This window comes from Nymphaea colorata, chromosome 9 (assembly GCF_008831285.2).
Source record: "Nymphaea colorata isolate Beijing-Zhang1983 chromosome 9, ASM883128v2, whole genome shotgun sequence".
NCBI classification, from domain to species: domain Eukaryota; kingdom Viridiplantae; phylum Streptophyta; class Magnoliopsida; order Nymphaeales; family Nymphaeaceae; genus Nymphaea; species Nymphaea colorata.
Genome location: NC_045146.1, coordinates 20,371,081 through 20,388,517, shown reverse-complemented (window position 1 = coordinate 20,388,517; position 17,437 = coordinate 20,371,081). Strand labels below are relative to the sequence as shown.

Genomic DNA, 17,437 nt, shown 5'->3' with positions numbered 1-17,437 from the left:
GAGCACTAACAAGCCATCCATTAGTTTACTGATTTAGAAAAGTAATTGAATTTGTTACATTTACCTCCCCTTTGGCACCAATGATATACACAAAGTTCAACTGCAGAACTTCTGGCGTATAATCTCGAAGTAATTCTCATAACATACAACCCTCAACCAGAAGTGAGATGTATTACAGAAAAAACAAGAAACCTATGCTTTTGTGGTTCATCTGTTCAAATAGTCAAAATAATTACCTACCTTTAGCTCGTATGCGCCACAGCAGCACTGGAAGGAAAGGTTTGGCATCTAGTATAAACAACGTGCACAATTCTATTGCTTTGACCATCTAAACCTTAGAAAGCCTTTTTAAGAAGCCAGAATATTTTAGCACATTTTTACATGCATTGTGATCAAGAAGCTGCAAAAGATCCGCCGGCACGTTGATCTACTTAACAAGCAAATGATGACGATTTTCAATCCAGAAAAGGCATTTCCATCATAATTGTTTCAATTGTTTTATAATTCAATCAAAAGAAAAAACAAGTTAAAGAAGAAAACTGAAGTAAAAAATTCAAATGAGTAGGGATTGAACCTTATGAAGAGCGGCTGTAGCTATAACGTCTAACAATAAACAATGATTCATACTGCACTACAGTATGGTAGTAAAAAACATGAACATAAGGCAAGAGACTGTGGAGAGAGAGAGAGGTGATAAATATTTTCATCTATCCTTTTAGCCACTTAATTAGAGTTAAAAAAAAATAAAGAGAAAAAAGTGGTAGGTATTTTTATAATCTAGTGTTAGTTCATACTTTTTTCTTTTTGTTTTCATCCCAATCAACTATTTGCTTCATATAAACGACCACTATTGATGATCAAAGTTATATATATATGAAGTTGCCTTTCCCCAGCCTCTAAAGGAGAGGGGGAGTGCTTTTGAAAATGACATTTGGAAAACCACATTTAAAATATCATATCAAAAGATGTTGGTTCCTTTTGCTTGAAATGAAGCAACGGGTTGCTCTCCGGGAAACTTTTAATCGCAGCAACGTGGGCTGCTTGTAGCCAAGAGTTATATATATATATATATAAAATTTTCAACAAAGACGTGACCCTTAATTTTTGTAGTAATTACAGTTCAGCTTGACTTTCTTTCTTGGCATACTTAAATTTAAGGAACATTAATGCCCTTACAAGTTTCCAATTTATGTTGTTTTTCTATAAACTAACTGCCAAATTGCATCTGTTTGTAATTCAAATGCTAAAAAGTTCTCAAAACTAATGGAGTTTACTTGAGAGTTAAGGTACTGCCTCTTTCTATATGCTCATTAAAAAATGGAGAAAGTTCCGATACGGCAGTTGTGTAAGGTTGACATTGGCTGTTGGTGGGTGAGGATGACGGCATTGGTGCCCTTTGTTTGAGTGACCACAACGTTTCCTTCTGCTGGTACCTACAAGCCCATGGACCAATGAAGTTGACACAGAAATAAAGAAACGAAAATGCTGGATGAACCACTCACTTCATGTGAGTGGGAAGCCAATCCACTGATGTTCAATAAAAACCTAATCGTTGCCTTTACTTCTCACCTTTTTTTTTTTTTCCCTTGCTTTCAAGGTCTAAGATGGCTTGAGGACTTATGAACCTACTATCTCATACCAAGGGCGTAGATAGGTGGGCGCTTTGTGGGGCATACGTCCCACAAAGCCCATTATATAAAAGCTTAAATTGATGGTTGAAAGCTTAAATTAGTGGGTCCAATTATATAGGATCTACCAAACCCAGGTCACTGCCGCATGACCAATTAAAAATTTGTTAACTATATGTTTAGGATGGTACCTTATGCCCCATACACTCGTGAATTATGTAGCTTGCCACCATAAATTAACTACATGTCACATTTTTTTATGCCAGCCAACTAACCAACTGTTCTGTGCTCCTCCAAACAAATGACACGTTCACTCACGAACTCTCCAATAAATAAAGGAAAGAGAATTACAAGATTCATTTCTTCCCACACACACGCTCTTAAAACGTGCGCACACGGATGGGCATCTATAACTAGATCTTGGCATCCATCTGAAGATTCTTCATTCTTTTTGCGTATTAATTGCCAGTTACAGATTCAGCCCCACAAAAACCAGAAAATAATATCGTGGACTTTCCGACGTCCAAAGGTACAGGCGATGAGAGTGTATACGAAAAAAATTTGGAAGTCGCAGCCAACTACATGGTGAGCATTTACCACACACACATGGTGTGCATTTAGTGCGGCTAACAACTCGTGACAAATCAGAGTTTATGGACTGTAATCAAGCTGCATTGTAACGTTTGGCACCTCTTGCACCATGCCAAAATGTCCTGACATGTGATCACAAGCTTCATTGTAACAGGGAAAGACAAAGAACTCATACTGAATCATGAAGCTTTTGCGTTCATAAAATTTAATGGCCCAAGTGCAGCTAGACTCGATTTCGTTTTATGATCAACGGTAGCAACCGAGAAAGTTGATAATCGCTCAAAAAGGTTACATTTTCTATGGATCCATCAATCCAGAAGGGATTTCCTCCTCGATATTTTGTATATCGCTTGTTTGCGTATGTATGTGTGACATGTGTGAGCCGATTAAGACGCTGGGGGACAAGAAAAACACAATAATTTTCTTATATATATATATATATATATAATTATTTATTTTGTGGTCGTGAGCCATTCATATATCCGTGGCTCCGGCTGGCATCATGACGGCGATTTGCAGCGACATGGTGTCATAAGCCCCTTCCGCCTTTTTGTAGTTTTCGGCTTTAATAATCACATCATGTTGCAAGCGACTTTAAGGGTCGTTTTCATGCATCAAATTGCAAAAGAAGGTCAGCGGTGGGGATTTGGGGTTAGATATCAGGTTAATATTTGCACCCAGTTGTCGTCATGAGATGGCTGAACATCATCTTCTGCCAATGGATTGAGGCCTTGTGCAAGGCCATGACGTTGTTGGAGCTGGTCTTCTCCTCTTGTCCGCCAGCAGCCCGGGGAATCCCTTCATCTCCCAACTCCTCCATCGTCGGCCATACACATCTGGACCATTTCTCTCTCGATGCCAGCGTGAGTCTGGGAGGGTGACGACACGCATCCTTCTGATCAGCCCTTATCATGACAATTTCTACTAGCGCTTGTTGGCCATCAATCGACCTGGTCGGCTTACATAAAAGTTCATTCCACTGATGCTGATAGCTATGCATACAATCTGATCTCAAATTGGGCGTCCTTGTCATTCTCTTGTCACCTTTTTTCGCTTAATTACGAGTGAAAACTATACCTTAGCTAGCTTCTTATATTACCATTTATCTTTTCATTATATATATATATATATATATATATATATATATATATATATATATATATATTTTCAACTGACGAGTTGAAGTTAATTAGGCAGATATCTTCCAGATTATATACTTTGTGGCCGGCCCGCAATCAGCTGAATGTTCTTCGGATTGAAGCCAAGGTGTAGTGAGACTAGTTGCTAGGGAGGGTGTTCGATCTCGATCGGCCATCGCTAATCAACTATGGTGGCTAGGAGGATGAGACAAGCCCTTAATTCATACATTGTTTGATTACCGTGGTTAACGCATATACTTGTGGACATGTGGATCAGGGGCACGGAGGCCACATTTGATCTTCCTCAATTGCCCCGCAAGGTGGGATCTCACTTCTCGCAAACAACTTATAAACTTTCATTAGAGACATACTCCCTTCACATTCACATTGTGCAACACCCGATGCATTGCATTGGGCGGTGTGTTCAATCTTTATACGACGCAATCCATCGAGCTCCAATGGTTGGAAGATTTCTACATTTTAAATATTTGTTCCACAATAGCTTACCTATACGAAAAAGTGATTGATGATTTCAAGGAACATTAGGGCTTGAAACCGATGTCAGTGATGAAGACTAAAAATACTGTTGGGTTTAACTTTACAATGCTCCAGGGCTGCAGTTAGATCGATTTCTCTGAGTTAAGAAGAAATTAAATCCTTTCATTTAGTTAGTAACATTTAATGCCTTCTTCGCTTTATTAAGTCTTCTGAGCGTTTGCAAAACTGATTCGAGCTGCGGGAACCCGAACTCAAATTGACAGTTGATGGCAGAGATGAAAGCAAGCAATGGGCATGAAAGCATGCCAAAGCGTTTCTGCCATGTAACACAGTACTGCCGATCCTTTTTACCCGATCTGCTGAAAAAAGGAGGTTCTTATTACTATCACATTAGACAGTAGCCATGGAGTTCCGTCCAGATTCCGCACTCGCACGCCGGCACGCGGCTCTCCCTTTCCTAGTGCTCCATTCGTAATATATATGCGAGTGACTGTAAAGGAACAGTCAGAGATGGAAAGAGGCCGGAGAGTCGGTGAAGAGTCCGAAATGCGTTGGCCATTGGATCGATGCAGGAAAACCAGACAAGCAAACATGATGTTCTTTATTAGGTCATGTACGAGTCTCTTCGTCTCCCCTTACACTCAAAAATTGACTTCCACAGGTGGCAAATCAATTCGATGCAGTATTGGTAGATCAAAAGAATGTCGTGTTTTTTTTTTTTACTTGGTTGTCAGATCATTTTTATATATTTCAATCAAGTTTACAGCATTTTTACCGACTGAATCAGCGGAAACTTCAGTGAATCGGGAGCTCAATCGATTTAATTTCAAAGCCGAGTTTTCAAGTCCGCAGGGCCGTACAGAAATTCGACGGCTGATCTGCAAGCTTCTCTACCTAGGTAGGGTCCCGCCGCCGGGAGCCGCCCCATCTAGGGAACCCACTTTTGGGTCACCCTCCTTTCTTTTCTAAGTTGACATTTTCTGGCGTGTTCTTTATTCCTTTATCTAGATTCCCCTCCCGTGCGCACTTTAAATAAATTGCTGGAATTTTTATTTCCAAGCCTAATTTTCTATGTGAACTTTGGAAAGGGACTTTCACTTTCAAATTTCCTCTACACCTGCTTACTTTTCTTTTTTTTAATCTACAACCGTTAAGTTATTAAAACCCAGTTCAGCGGGTGAGAAAATGCCAGTTTTCCATATTGTTTTTATTTTGTTTGCAAATTAACCGTAAGTATGAACTGTGAAGTACTAGTAAGTCTTATTAGGGACCGCCGATCCGCCACCCAAGGAAACGCTTCCGCAACACCAACAAAATGATGGGGTACTTGATGATCCTAACTCAGAGACATAAAACACCCTTCACATACGCTAATCTATTTCTTAGCTTTACCTGAACAGCAATAATGAATTTCCTGATCTTTAGTATAAATTTAATGATACTCTATAAGCGTTACTTTTTAATGACTCCCAATGTCCAAGAACTAGTTGAGGTTCGAGTTTTTGAGACGACAAAGTAGTAGGAGAAAATGGTAGATTTAATCCCCCAGACGATAGAACATGTTATAGACAGGAAGCTTTTCTCAGGAAGGCAGAATTTTAAGATGTGACGAAACTGAGTCCGCCCGTCACTGTGAGAGTTACAGAAACACCAAGTCCATATATGCGTAGAAATCCAACTCAGGTTAAGGCTGACAGCGGATGATGAAGATTGCAAAACCGTCAGCACCCTGTAAGCAACAAGGCAAAACGTAGGCATTTCCATATAAAATCGACTCGAAGAAAGTTACTCTTCCTAGAATTACGAACAGATTCAGTTGGCTACACGAGAAATATACGTCTTTTTCTCGATTGTGTGGAGGGTACAAGTGCAGAATGGCAGACCGGCAGCACTATGTTCGGGGAGCGAGTGACGTAAATTGTTTTCTACGTGTTCGTAAACAGTGACACGCAGGCACATCGTACGTCTGGTTTTCTCTTGAGTCTTCTTTGATTTTCACCTTCTGTTAATGGGAAGATCAATCTAGATTCTAGTTCTGGCAGGCCTCTGGCTCGTCCTTCACAAACTCAACCCTAACCATCCACGAATATTCATAAATTTGTAATGTTATGCATGGAACCAGCTAAGCTAAGTGGGGTTGACGCTCAAATTAAAGTAGGTTAAGCAAATTAGTTGGTTTTCTTTAGTATTTGTTGTCTTAAGTTAATCCACAGAATGAAGCCAGAAAAATCAACCGCTAAAGTCTAAACTTGTGGGAACGCTGTTCAAATATTTTAAAGAAAGTCTGTTGGCTTCAGCCAAACTTCGGGCAACAATGCATACGGGACGATAGCGGATAGAATTCGGATATATTCCTATGGGAGGGACAACCTAAAACTATGGGATTGCTAAATAAATAAGAAAGAAAGTGGTTGTCCGCGACCTTGTATTAGAGGAATTGGCGACTGGTTTCCTGCCTTAGCAAGGGCTAGAAGGCAATGTACACGTCACTCTGCCCATAGTGGTGCAACTGTACAAGGAAAGTGTCGTTTAATTAGAAAAAACACCAATGCTTCCACCCTCTGTTTTGATCGTGTGGCCAAGTCTGGCTAAAGCAGTCCTCTCGAGTCGACTAGTTTCGTTATACTATTTATACTGTATAACTTTTCAACCTTAAACAGATGGTAAGTAAGAGAATTTAGCTGAGCTTTAGAAGGCCCGATCATAGAAGACGTTTGCAAGAGGCACTCTTTAAATGGACAGATGACAAGTAAAGTTACGAAGAGAATTTTCGACCATGTTTTATAACAAAACCTCATAAAAAGTTTCGAAAATAGCAGAATATAAAGAAGGTTTGAAGATTCAGGGCCTTCAACTTCACTTCCTTCACGTTTCCATACCATGACCGGTTATATATTTTAAAGTAGGACATTTTTCGAGTTTTGATGTCCAAATGAGGCTTGATCGTGATCGAATGGAAGGAGGGCCTATACATCAAACAATGGGAGGGCATTTTCCTGATTTCAACTTTCGCTTCTTCGAGAGGCCCGCCCGGCAAATCGAGGTATATACCGCCGATCGATCCAAGACTGATGTAATCCTCTTGTCCCTCCCCCCGGTTCCTTTCTTATGCCTCTCAGTCCGTGTGCTTCACGACCAAGATTCGGTGAGGGGAATGTCTGAGAGGGACCACGTGCCGTCACGGCCCTCTGCAAGTTGTATATGAAGAAGACCGATTTCCAAGTTCTAGACATATGATGCTCTGCTCGACCACCGAGCATCTGGTACAGCCGTTTGCTTTAGAAGCCACTACCATTGCGTCATTGTCCTAGCAGCTCGGGCCCCAAGCTCACCTATGCGAACGCTATAAAAGGTCGATTGGGGCAGTTGGTGGCTTGTCAAGTTTGGCATACACACACACAACAGAGCAGAGCAGCGGTTTGCAATGGCGACTCTTGTTCAGCACTGGTGGTGGTTCTTCGCCCTGCGTCCAGATTCCCGCCTTACTCCACTGGAGAATGCGGGTGTCCTTCTGCTCTGCACCCTCCTCGCCCTTATCTTCGGCGTCTTCCTTCCTTGGTCTTACCAGGGCGGCCCTGCCTGGGGGAGGTACTGGATGGGGAGACCCAGGGGGATGAGTTACGATAATGCCGTACCCGGCCCTAGAGGGTGGCCCGTCGTCGGGAGCGTGAGCCTCATGAGCGGCCTGGCCCATCGGAAGCTCGCCGCTGCCGCCGCCAGTCTCCACGCTACTCGACTAATGGCCTTCAGCGTGGGGACCACACGAGCCGTCGTGACGTGCAACCCGGACGTCGCGCGGGAAATCCTGCAAGGCTCGGCCTTCGCCGACCGTCCAGTCAAGGAGTCGGCGTACGCTCTCATGTTCGATCGAGCCATCGGGTTCGCACCGTACGGCGCCTACTGGAAAAGCCTCCGACGAGTGGCCGCCACCCACATGTTCTGCCCTCGCCAGATCGCCGCCTCCGAGCATCATCGCGTTGAGATTGCCGCCCGGATGTCCGCTCGCTTTGCCATCTCCGGGCCGGGTGTGCAGGTGCGGAACGTCCTCAGAATAGCGTCGCTCGACCACATGATGGGCTGCATCTTCGGGAAGGACTACGGGCTGGATGAGACGAACACGGAGGTGGTGGAGCTGACCGAGTTGGTTCAGGAGGGCTACGACATACTCGGCGTCCTCAACCTGTCGGACCACCTCCCCTTCCTCGGTCTGCTGGACCTGCAGAGGATTCGACGCCGCTGCTCCCACCTCATCCCTCGAGTGAAACGCTTCGTGGGGAAGATCATCGACGAGCACCGCTCTGTTTCCATTTCCGACGAGACGAGGACGAATTTCCTCGACGTGCTGCTCTCCTTTCGCGGCAGTTTCAACTTCCTATCCGACTATGATATGATCGCCGTCCTTTGGGTATCTTTTGCTTCGGTCTCTTTGAATGAAATCTTCGCGCTAAGCGAGTTTTTCCCTTTTTCAAATTTGTCCCCCGCGTGATTCCATTTCTGCGTGTCAGGAAATGATTTTCCGGGGAACAGACACGGTGGTGGTGCTGATCGAGTGGGTGCTGGCGCGGATGGTTATGCACCCGGAGGTGCAGGGGAAGGTGCAGGAAGAGTTGGACGACGTGGTGGGGAGGGCGCGCCCTGTGGCAGACTCAGACCTCGCCGGCCTCACCTACGTAAAAGCGGTGGTGAAGGAGACGCTGAGGCTGCACCCGCCGGGTCCCCTCCTCTCGTGGGCCCGTCTAGCGACGGAGGACGCCGTCGTGGATGGGTGGCACGTGCCGACCGGGACCACTGCCATGGTGAACATGTGGGCCATCGGACGGGACCCGAGCATCTGGCCCGACCCGCTCGAGTTCTCACCCGAGCGGTTCCTGCAGTCGGGGCCGGATCCGGAGTTCAGCGTCCTGGGCTCCGACCTCCGCCTGGCGCCCTTCGGGTCGGGCAGGAGGAGCTGCCCTGGGAAGACGCTGGGCCTTGCCACCATCTACCTGTGGGTGGCCTCTCTGCTCCACGAATTCGTGTGGATGCCTGCAGGACCCGCCCCGGTCGACCTGTCCGAACGGTTGAGGCTTTCCTGCGAGATGGCGTCGCCTCTCACCGTCAACTTGCTCCGCCGCCGGCCATAGCTTTCCGGCTCATCCTTTGGGTTGTGAATTTGTACAGTTGTTTTCTATATTTGTTTTGTTTGTCTTGCACTTTTCGTCGTCCCTCTTCCATGATGTGAGCCCTTTTGTCATCGTTGCGGTGGATGAACATGAAAAAGGAAAAAAAAATGTATGTTTGGTCGTCTCTCTCTCGCCCATTGTACATATTCGGATGAATTTGATTGCTATTTCCCTAAAGTATGGCACTCAATGACTATATATATATTGATATAATGAATACAAACCCTTGTTCATCTGAAACATTACTTCCTTTTTGTCTACAAACCGTGCGTCCGAGGGGAAGAAACGCACCTCTCGCTCTCTCGGTTTCCTCTCGCTCGCTTGTGTAAGCGTCTCAACGTGGGTATCCATCAAGTGGGGTGTTCGGGTAAATACGAGTAAACAAAGAGTCGACATCGACTCGTTGAAGCTCACCTTATGAATGAGGTGGAGCCTAGTCATTTGCTTAACGAGTGCTGAGCTCGAGTTCATAAATAATTGAGTTGAGTTTGAGTTCAGCACGTAATTGTCGAGTCAAGCTCGAGCCTTAATCGAGTCGATATATTCAAACGAGTTTATGAATTTGTTGAGCTCGAGTTCAATATAGACAAATATCAATTCTATTCAAACGAATTTGTCGAGCTTTAATCGAGTCGAGTTCGAGCTCAAAAGACAACAATGAATATCAATTCTATTTAAACGAGTTTGTCGAGCTTTAATCGAGTCGAGCTTGAGTGCAACTTGTAATTGTCCAGATTAAACTTAAGTTCGATTTGGCTCGGGTTCACTCCTATAGGTAAAGTCTCCCTCAGGTTAAGCCCCCTCTCTTTATTTCAAACAAAATAGAGAATATATATATACATAAAAAATGGTGAGATGCACGCTCCAAAATATGTAAGAAATGTGCAATGATCAAAATATCTTTATTTAAGTTAAACAAAACATTTTAAAAATTTATAGAAGGGTTATAGGAAAATTCAAAAAGTCTATAATAAACATATTACTTTATAAAAAAAATTTCAACTTTTTTTTTTCTTGATCTCTCCCTCACCACCTTTACCACGCTAAAAAGCCAAAAGGCAAAACTGCTGAAGTCCACCCGTCGGTGTGGTGTGGTGGAGGGGTCTCGTCACCACAATCGACAGGGTGGGTGCCGATGTGTTCGCTCGCCGGACATCACCATTCCAAGCATGTATCGGTGGCGGTCCTTTTTCGGCGGAGTGGATGGCGACCCTCGCAGACGTGCTGTGCTGCCGGCGTCCTTATTTATTGCACTTATTAAGCGATCTGAACTTCTCCTCCCCAACATTGACTCGGCTCCACCTTAAGCCTTACATCGCGTTTGACAAATTTCTGTTCATGGGGGGCTACTTTGTCTTCGTAGTTTCAAATCTAAGTTTTTGCTTTCTTACATTTTTTATACAACTCTTACTTTTGCGTAAAATTAATTTTTTTAAAAAAAAAAAGTTTCCTCAAACCATAACACGTTGGATTGTCCGTCGAAAGATGTGAAATTCAGGTCTTCCAGGTGCTTTTAATGGACATGTTTAATGTCGATTCCTTCCTTTTTAGTTTAAATTTTAATTACCCTTAAACAATAGCAAATTAGACTAGGCTCCTCTTCTTACTATGACGGAGCTTGAAAAACTTGCGGCCTGCAAATTTTGGACGGATAAAATCCAGTTAAGCTACCCGAATTTCACTCCCTTTTTTTTTTTTTGTTTACAATTTCCACCTTACGAGTAGGATTCGTCTTTTTCGTCTTCAGGCTGAGGACAAGGACCACCTTGGCCTTCTCCATCGTCGTCTTCTCCGCAACAGCCCCAAGTCCTCTGATTCTCAAAATCACTATCAAGTTTCTACAGTTCTTACTCTTCTATCAACCTTGCTTTTTTTCAGATGGAACTCGGAGCTGGCGATTCTGACTGCGGGATGTCGATGCACATGGGCTGCTTTACACCTTGCTATGTGCGGTCTGATCGAGTTCATAAACATCTCTGAACCCGGACGCATGGAGCTCGGTTCTGCTTAGTAAGCATCGAGTGGGTTCCAAATGGTTCGTCCCAACCAGGCCTGGTTAGAACTTGACCGGCCCCTCCTTAGTTGTGCGATAATAATAGAGGAAGCTAGGATGATGAGGATGCCATGTCTATCAGCATGGAGGGAAGACCAATGGCTCTAAATTGTCGGGATCGGCATTGAAAGCGACTAAACGCATGTGGGCGGGGGCAACGGAGGAAGTTGACGGATGGGAGTGGAAGGGGTCGGTGTCTGGAGCATGATGGCTATAGCAAGGGTTGGGAGAAGCTCCATCACCACAACAACAATCTCAGATTTGAGAAGGAGAAGCCTGTAGCTGTATAATGATAGTACTACACTGCTTGCATTGAAAGGAAGAAACTATAGCGCACCTGGGCTAGAAGATACTGGAGGTTGACGTTGTCAGCATCTTTCACGTATCTGTCGTGGGGTGGACCGATATCCGACCGGATCTTGAAATGGCACTAGACTTTTGTCATCTTTTTGCCGGTCGTGGCCCCACTGCACCACCTGTAGTTTCAGTTCCCAGCGATTGACCGGCGTCTCTGGAATTCGATGGACCACGGCCCACTTGGCCAACACTCTTGAAGTCCATACATGCAGGATACTCTTTTTCCTTTTCACATTTTATTCCTACTTGGAAATCACGACCTTTTTCTCATTTAAGAGAGCAGAAAGGTAAAAGAAGAAAACGATAAGGTGAGAGCTCAACCAAAAAAGCAAATGGCCTTTTTTTTTTATCGCTTTATCGCAAGTACATGTATCATCAGCCTCATAACTAAACCCGGGCTCCCCTTGCACTTGCACTGGTTGGTTCATTGGTTATCGTCCCCGATCGTTCTTGCTTATATCTGATTTTTGCCCCGTTCCTATTCTTTGATTTTTTATAACTCTTTTCCAAGTCCCATCTCCACAAAATTCGGTTAAAAGGGATTTTCCTTGAGCAGAAAGCTAAATTCGGCTTATGGCATGCTTGAGTCGGTGATAACGGTGACCTGCATAATCTAAGACGTACATTACGCTGACAACATAAACAATTTTCTCCACCCTCAGACTACAGGAAGGGAAATACAGTTCTTGGCCCCCGGATTGCCCCAGTAGGAAAGTTGTCCAACTTCGTAAGAAGCTGCCCATTTTCTCACCTCCAACCATCAAGCGCTTAAGATTAGGATATGTTCTGCTGAATCACGAACAGAAATGCTCCAACATCCGAACCATGGCCTCAACATAGGTACACAAATTCATCCATGCATGCACAACACACAACGCATAAAATCACTCCCCCTTCGTATGTGCATGCAGGACACCTCCCACCTTCCCCTCTACCCCCTGCGCTACATTCCTCGTCGCCAGTGCTCATGATGATATAGATAATTTCGATCGTTCATCACCGGCGGCCCTCTGAACAATTCAGGGACCCCATTAATCCAAGTCAATCTCTCTCTTCCTTTCATCTTACCATTGCTTCGAACTTCTCATGCTGTGGTTGCTGAAAATATAATCCCATTGGATTCCTTTCGGATATATGAATAATTAGGAGGAGCTTTCTAGCAGCGTGTCATATTTTAGATTCATCATGGAATTTTCTCCGCTAACTCGATTTCTTTAACCTCATTTCATAGAGTTTGGCGACTCAAAAACACCAAACATTTCACCAGAAATCACCATCAACAAGTCAGCCTGCCTAAGGTCGCTCCCTCTCTCATAAAATGCCATTGAAAGCCGTAATTTCTTGTTTGAAATTTCGATGACCCAAGAGGCCATCTGGCCACCTCGACGTTGCTCGATCGATAACCCTTTGGTAGTTATCCTTGAGTGCGTTGGCGCGTGCAATCGATCGTGGTGATGGAAACAACACGGGGGCCACTAAGAACGACTGGAAGATGTTCGTAGAGCCATTCTCATAAAGTTCCTGATACCGACCCTTCACCAATTTGAGGGCTAAGATCAAACAGGCTGCAGCATCTCTCAGGAAAGAGAGGGAGAGAGAAAGGCCTTAGATCTGCCCTATATGGGCTCCATCCGGTTGAGTGCTGTGAAGTGGGCTGTGATGGAGAGAGGCGAAGATGTTAAAACCAAGTTGACGCCCTAAGACCACTTTCTTTGCCACGATAAGGAGAGGAGATAACAGAAACAAATTGAAGTCCTTTGTTCTCGAGTTGCTTTAGCTCATCCTCTTCCTTTTCATCTTTTTTGCTAATTTGTATGGTTGCTACGTCTCGTTGTTTTCAAGAAACAAAGCCGGTAATAACTGGTGTTATATATATCCTTCCTCTTGGCATCCTCCCCCCCCAGCCAATGAGACGAAACGATCTTTTGAAGGAAGCACAATTTTAATGCATGAGGTCTTTGCAAATTTGGCCGATACCCCAAGGCCAATTAATTGCTTAAAGAAAAAAAAGAAAAAAAGAAAAAAAGAAGAGCCCTATCCTCATTCAGTCGCTCTTATGGCTACAAAATAGGCGGGCCAAGTTGTCCATATCTTGGTTGGGCGTCTTATATGTCGACCATGCATTACCTTTTGATGTACCTAAATAATAATAATAATAATAATAAATCAAATTGGCCTCTATTGAAGTTGAAAAGAATGAAGACACTAATCTCAATCCTGGATGAGCCAAAGTCCAGTGTGTGAGGAACACGACCAAGATGTCATAAGTGACTTTTATGTTGAAGAACTTTCTATTGCCATGAAAAAAGGGACCAGGTCATGTATTATGCACCATATTAGTAACTTTGTGTCTTATTTGAAGTTTAGTAGAAACTAGAAATGCTTCATATCCACTCTTTTTAGTTCGATTATTCCAAGATTATTCCTGAGGCTCAGGCGGATAAGAAATGGGTTCTTGCTATGCAAGAAAAAATGAGAGCCCTTGGCGAGAATAAAACGTGGGAGATTGTGGATGCTAGTGGGGGTGCTCATATCGTAGGATCAACGAATTTCAGGATGGCCTAATATATAAAAGGTATGTACACCTGATTAGATGGGTAGCTTAAGGCAGTCAAGTCCAAGGAGGTCAAGGGTGAGATACGTATTTCTTGTTGTAATTTAGCAGTAATCAGCTTAACACCAATAAGAGAATACAAAAAAGCAGGAATTAAAAGTAACAAGCCATGAACAATCTACACATAAACAGCAAAGTTCCACCTTTGCATCATTTGCTTAAGCTGTTATTCGATAAAAGCTTGAAACTAAATTAACTCGACCGCAGTCATTGAAATGAGAACACATAAATTTGGTTGCATTGTAGGGGAGTGGCCCTAATTGATTGGACCGGGCCATCACAGCACGTGGCTGAGGAAGACCTTTGTTGAAGAATCTAAATAGTTGGATTTGCTTGTTTTGGTCTTGTTGTCAATCATATGTCACGTTTCTTATTGCAGGGTAGTGAGAGAGAGACTTGTCGCGAACCTAGGACAATAATGCATGCGATGTATACCACTTCCGTTCATTTGTCTCCTCGTGGTGGTTAAAAAGTTTGCCCCGTCCTCCGTTGAAAGCTTTTCCGGTAAGAAACTGGTTCCCATTTAGGTCACACGGTGAAACTGCAACTCTGCGGTCAGATACTCGGACCTTGTTGAAGATGGCCTTTGCTCAATGGATACGAAATTATATACGGTGGTAAACATTGAAGCTGAAGAGCAATATTGAAGAATATTAAGCGTTACAAGGCATGCAGAATGGACGCGCTGTAGGAATTGGGAGAAGCAACTTCTTATGGCACCTGTGGACAGGCAATGGCTCGATGGGGAGCTCATTTCAAAAGTTAGTAACAGGGGAAATCAGGCCTTTTGTGAACAGACCTTTGAGTGAGTCCATGTAGAACATGCACTGGAGGATTAAAAGCAGGGGGTTGGTACATGTTTTAGTAAGAAGAGCGTTTTGAAGCGCAAGGAACATGCATGAAACCGTGTTTACAGGAAGCGATGATGGCGAAGATTTGTGTTCTTCAATGCATTTAAGCATGGGGCTGTACCTCTGTTTTCATTAATCACCAGGATAAGTGCTGCCAACAACACCAGAAGCCGTATCATCCGATGCAAGACAGGCCCCATACCAGCCGATTTTCAGGAGAGAACATTTCCCGACCTTCTGGTTTCGATTCGATCCCGGTAGCAGCTACATTACACGCTCATATTCACATTAACATTGTTTCTCTCCATTTAATGTCCTTCCTGATCTTATTTTCTCTTTCAAATCGATCTCTTTTGTTTAATTTTCACTTGATATTCTTTAACATGCAATTCGGCTCGGCCAAACTTTAATAAAAGCAAAGCATATGCATATATCAAACGCATCTGTATAAATCCAGCACCAACCTTGATCTGATCCTCTTCATTTGGTCCCCCCGGCCAAGCCATTTACTGAGGCCGACAATTCAGAAACATAAGTCATGAAAGCCACCTGCAATTGGATCCTTCGAGATTTGTCAGTTAGGAAAGCGAACCGAAGAAATCTATTTAAGCAAATTGCAGATATTCCAAGCATTATGTAGACCATGACAGAAAGCTGCTTTTCTTTTCCCCCAAGAAACAAGACGAACAGTTCGGAAAATGACCAATCGATCGATGGAGCCACCATTACATCCTGCAATCAACTCAAGCATCGGCTTGATCGCTTGATACGATCTTCCTTGGCATTTACCAACTCATGCTTTGCCGACCGAATCAAAACTCATTCGCTTTCTTGCACCTGATCTTTTTCTTGTCTGAGCGTAGTTATGTTAATTGTCATGGTGAGTGAAAGTTTCATCATCATCAGTTCCATAGTGCTACCCCTTTTTAGTTGTAAAAAAAATGGATACGTTACATTATTATAACGAACAAGTATACTATTTCATACTCAAGTCCCAAGGCATCAGTAGCATCACTAGCGCTTGGGGGCAGAAAAAAGGGCAGAGCTTGGGGCAGAAAGAAGGAGAGAGGGGCTTAGGCCTCTTCGGATATCTTTCCCTTCCAGTCTTCCTGTCTCGTTTTGTTTTTTTTTTTCTCAAGCAAAAATGAATGACAAGAAAATAAATCCCTTGCCCAAGTAAATAGAATATGCCTTTTCCAAATTATATAAAATAAGCAAATCACTAGATCCTGAATGAACGATTACGCTATTCAAGAGCATACAACTTTTTTTTTCTCATGAAAACTGCAGATTGCTTTTTTGGAAAAAATACAGTTGAAGTGACGGATGCATATGTTCTGGTTTTTCATGATGAGGTTTTTTTTATGTGCTTTTGCCAAACTAGGGTAAGAATTGCACTTTTGTGGGAGGCCATGGTAAAGGAATGAGAAGGTTGCCATGAAGGATCACCATTCACCAGCTTGACTTCATCCAAGATTGGTCCCAAACCCAGCGCCTTCACTAAGCCTGCAGTTGACACCAGATCAGGATGCAGCACGCCAGGCGAGCTTTGCTTGGGTGGAACATTGGGTCATAATTAAAATTAATAACTTGGTTTAAGAGTTTTGTTCATTTTATATTGTTGATTTCCACTTGTTCTGGCATTTTGCACTTGACCTGATTTTGTGTCCCAACACCACACATTTGTATCCCTAGAAATATTATGAAAGTTGGCCCAGCGGCGAACTGGTACATGTACAAAGTATCGGCTTCAAACCAGCAAAATGCCGGCTGGTACGAAAATAAGCTTTTGTTGTGTTAAATAAGTTAATTTGTTTATTAATTAAATTTAGAAAACAATTTTTAAAAAAATATAATGGGAGTTAATTACACATCATCCTTTAGCCTTGGATTTGAGATCTCATCTGAGGTACCATAGATCCACGTGGTCTTAAACTGTAGTCTGTAGATCTCTGGTCGGACGACTCCTTGAACTATACATCTATCCATAGTTTTTATAATATAATATGGATCTCAAGTGTCTAATTGCAAAATCCACCGTTCACTTCAGCAAAGGGTTTGCAAAAGCTTATTAGAGGTCAGCCTTGAATTTCATATCCGAGGCAGCCTAAAGGTTTCTCCTAAAAGATAGAAATTGGTATTTACAACATTAAGGCGTAAGATCGTGGGTGGCTTTTTCTTGGCTCGCTGATTTCATGGATGCGGCGGTCAGGGGTCTCAAGTTGTGAGACTCGAACCTTCCCTCTCTCCCCCTCCCTCTATGCTTTCCCACTTGTGCGAAAAGGAAGGCAAACTTTCTGGCCACCGATCTTATTTTTGTTTTGTGGCGTCTGCGTTAAAGGGAGATGTTCAATGAGATTCTTTATTCAAAGCAACAGAGAGTACAACAACAGAGAGACAAGAGCTCCCCATATCCTACAAAAACAGCAGGGCCCATAGACTGAACTGCTTTCCCCCGCTTGCTTTCCGATCTTGACGTGCTCGGCAACCAGAAACAGAAAATTTGCCAAACATTAGAATCTATGCAAGATTACTTCTTTTTAC

General features: G+C 43.4%; 1 protein-coding gene across 1 annotated transcript; it reads left to right on the top strand.

Moving 5' to 3' along the window:
* Positions 1-6,963: 6,963 nt before the first annotated feature.
* Positions 6,964-9,179, top strand: LOC116261002 (cytochrome P450 78A3-like). Its single transcript, XM_031639570.2, has 2 exons — positions 6,964-8,261; positions 8,362-9,179. Exons 1-2 carry the CDS (start codon positions 7,281-7,283, stop codon positions 8,977-8,979), a joined length of 1,599 nt encoding a protein of 532 aa, XP_031495430.1. The 5' UTR covers positions 6,964-7,280; the 3' UTR covers positions 8,980-9,179.
* Positions 9,180-17,437: the final 8,258 nt, after the last annotated feature.

Coding starts and splice junctions, on each gene's coding strand:
- LOC116261002 (XM_031639570.2), top strand. CDS start 7,281: ATGGCGACTCTTGTTCAGCACTGGTGGTGGTTCTTCGCCCTGCGTCCA. Junction 8,262..8,361: donor ATATGATCGCCGTCCTTTGG/GTATCTTTTGCT, acceptor TCTGCGTGTCAG/GAAATGATTTTCCGGGGAAC.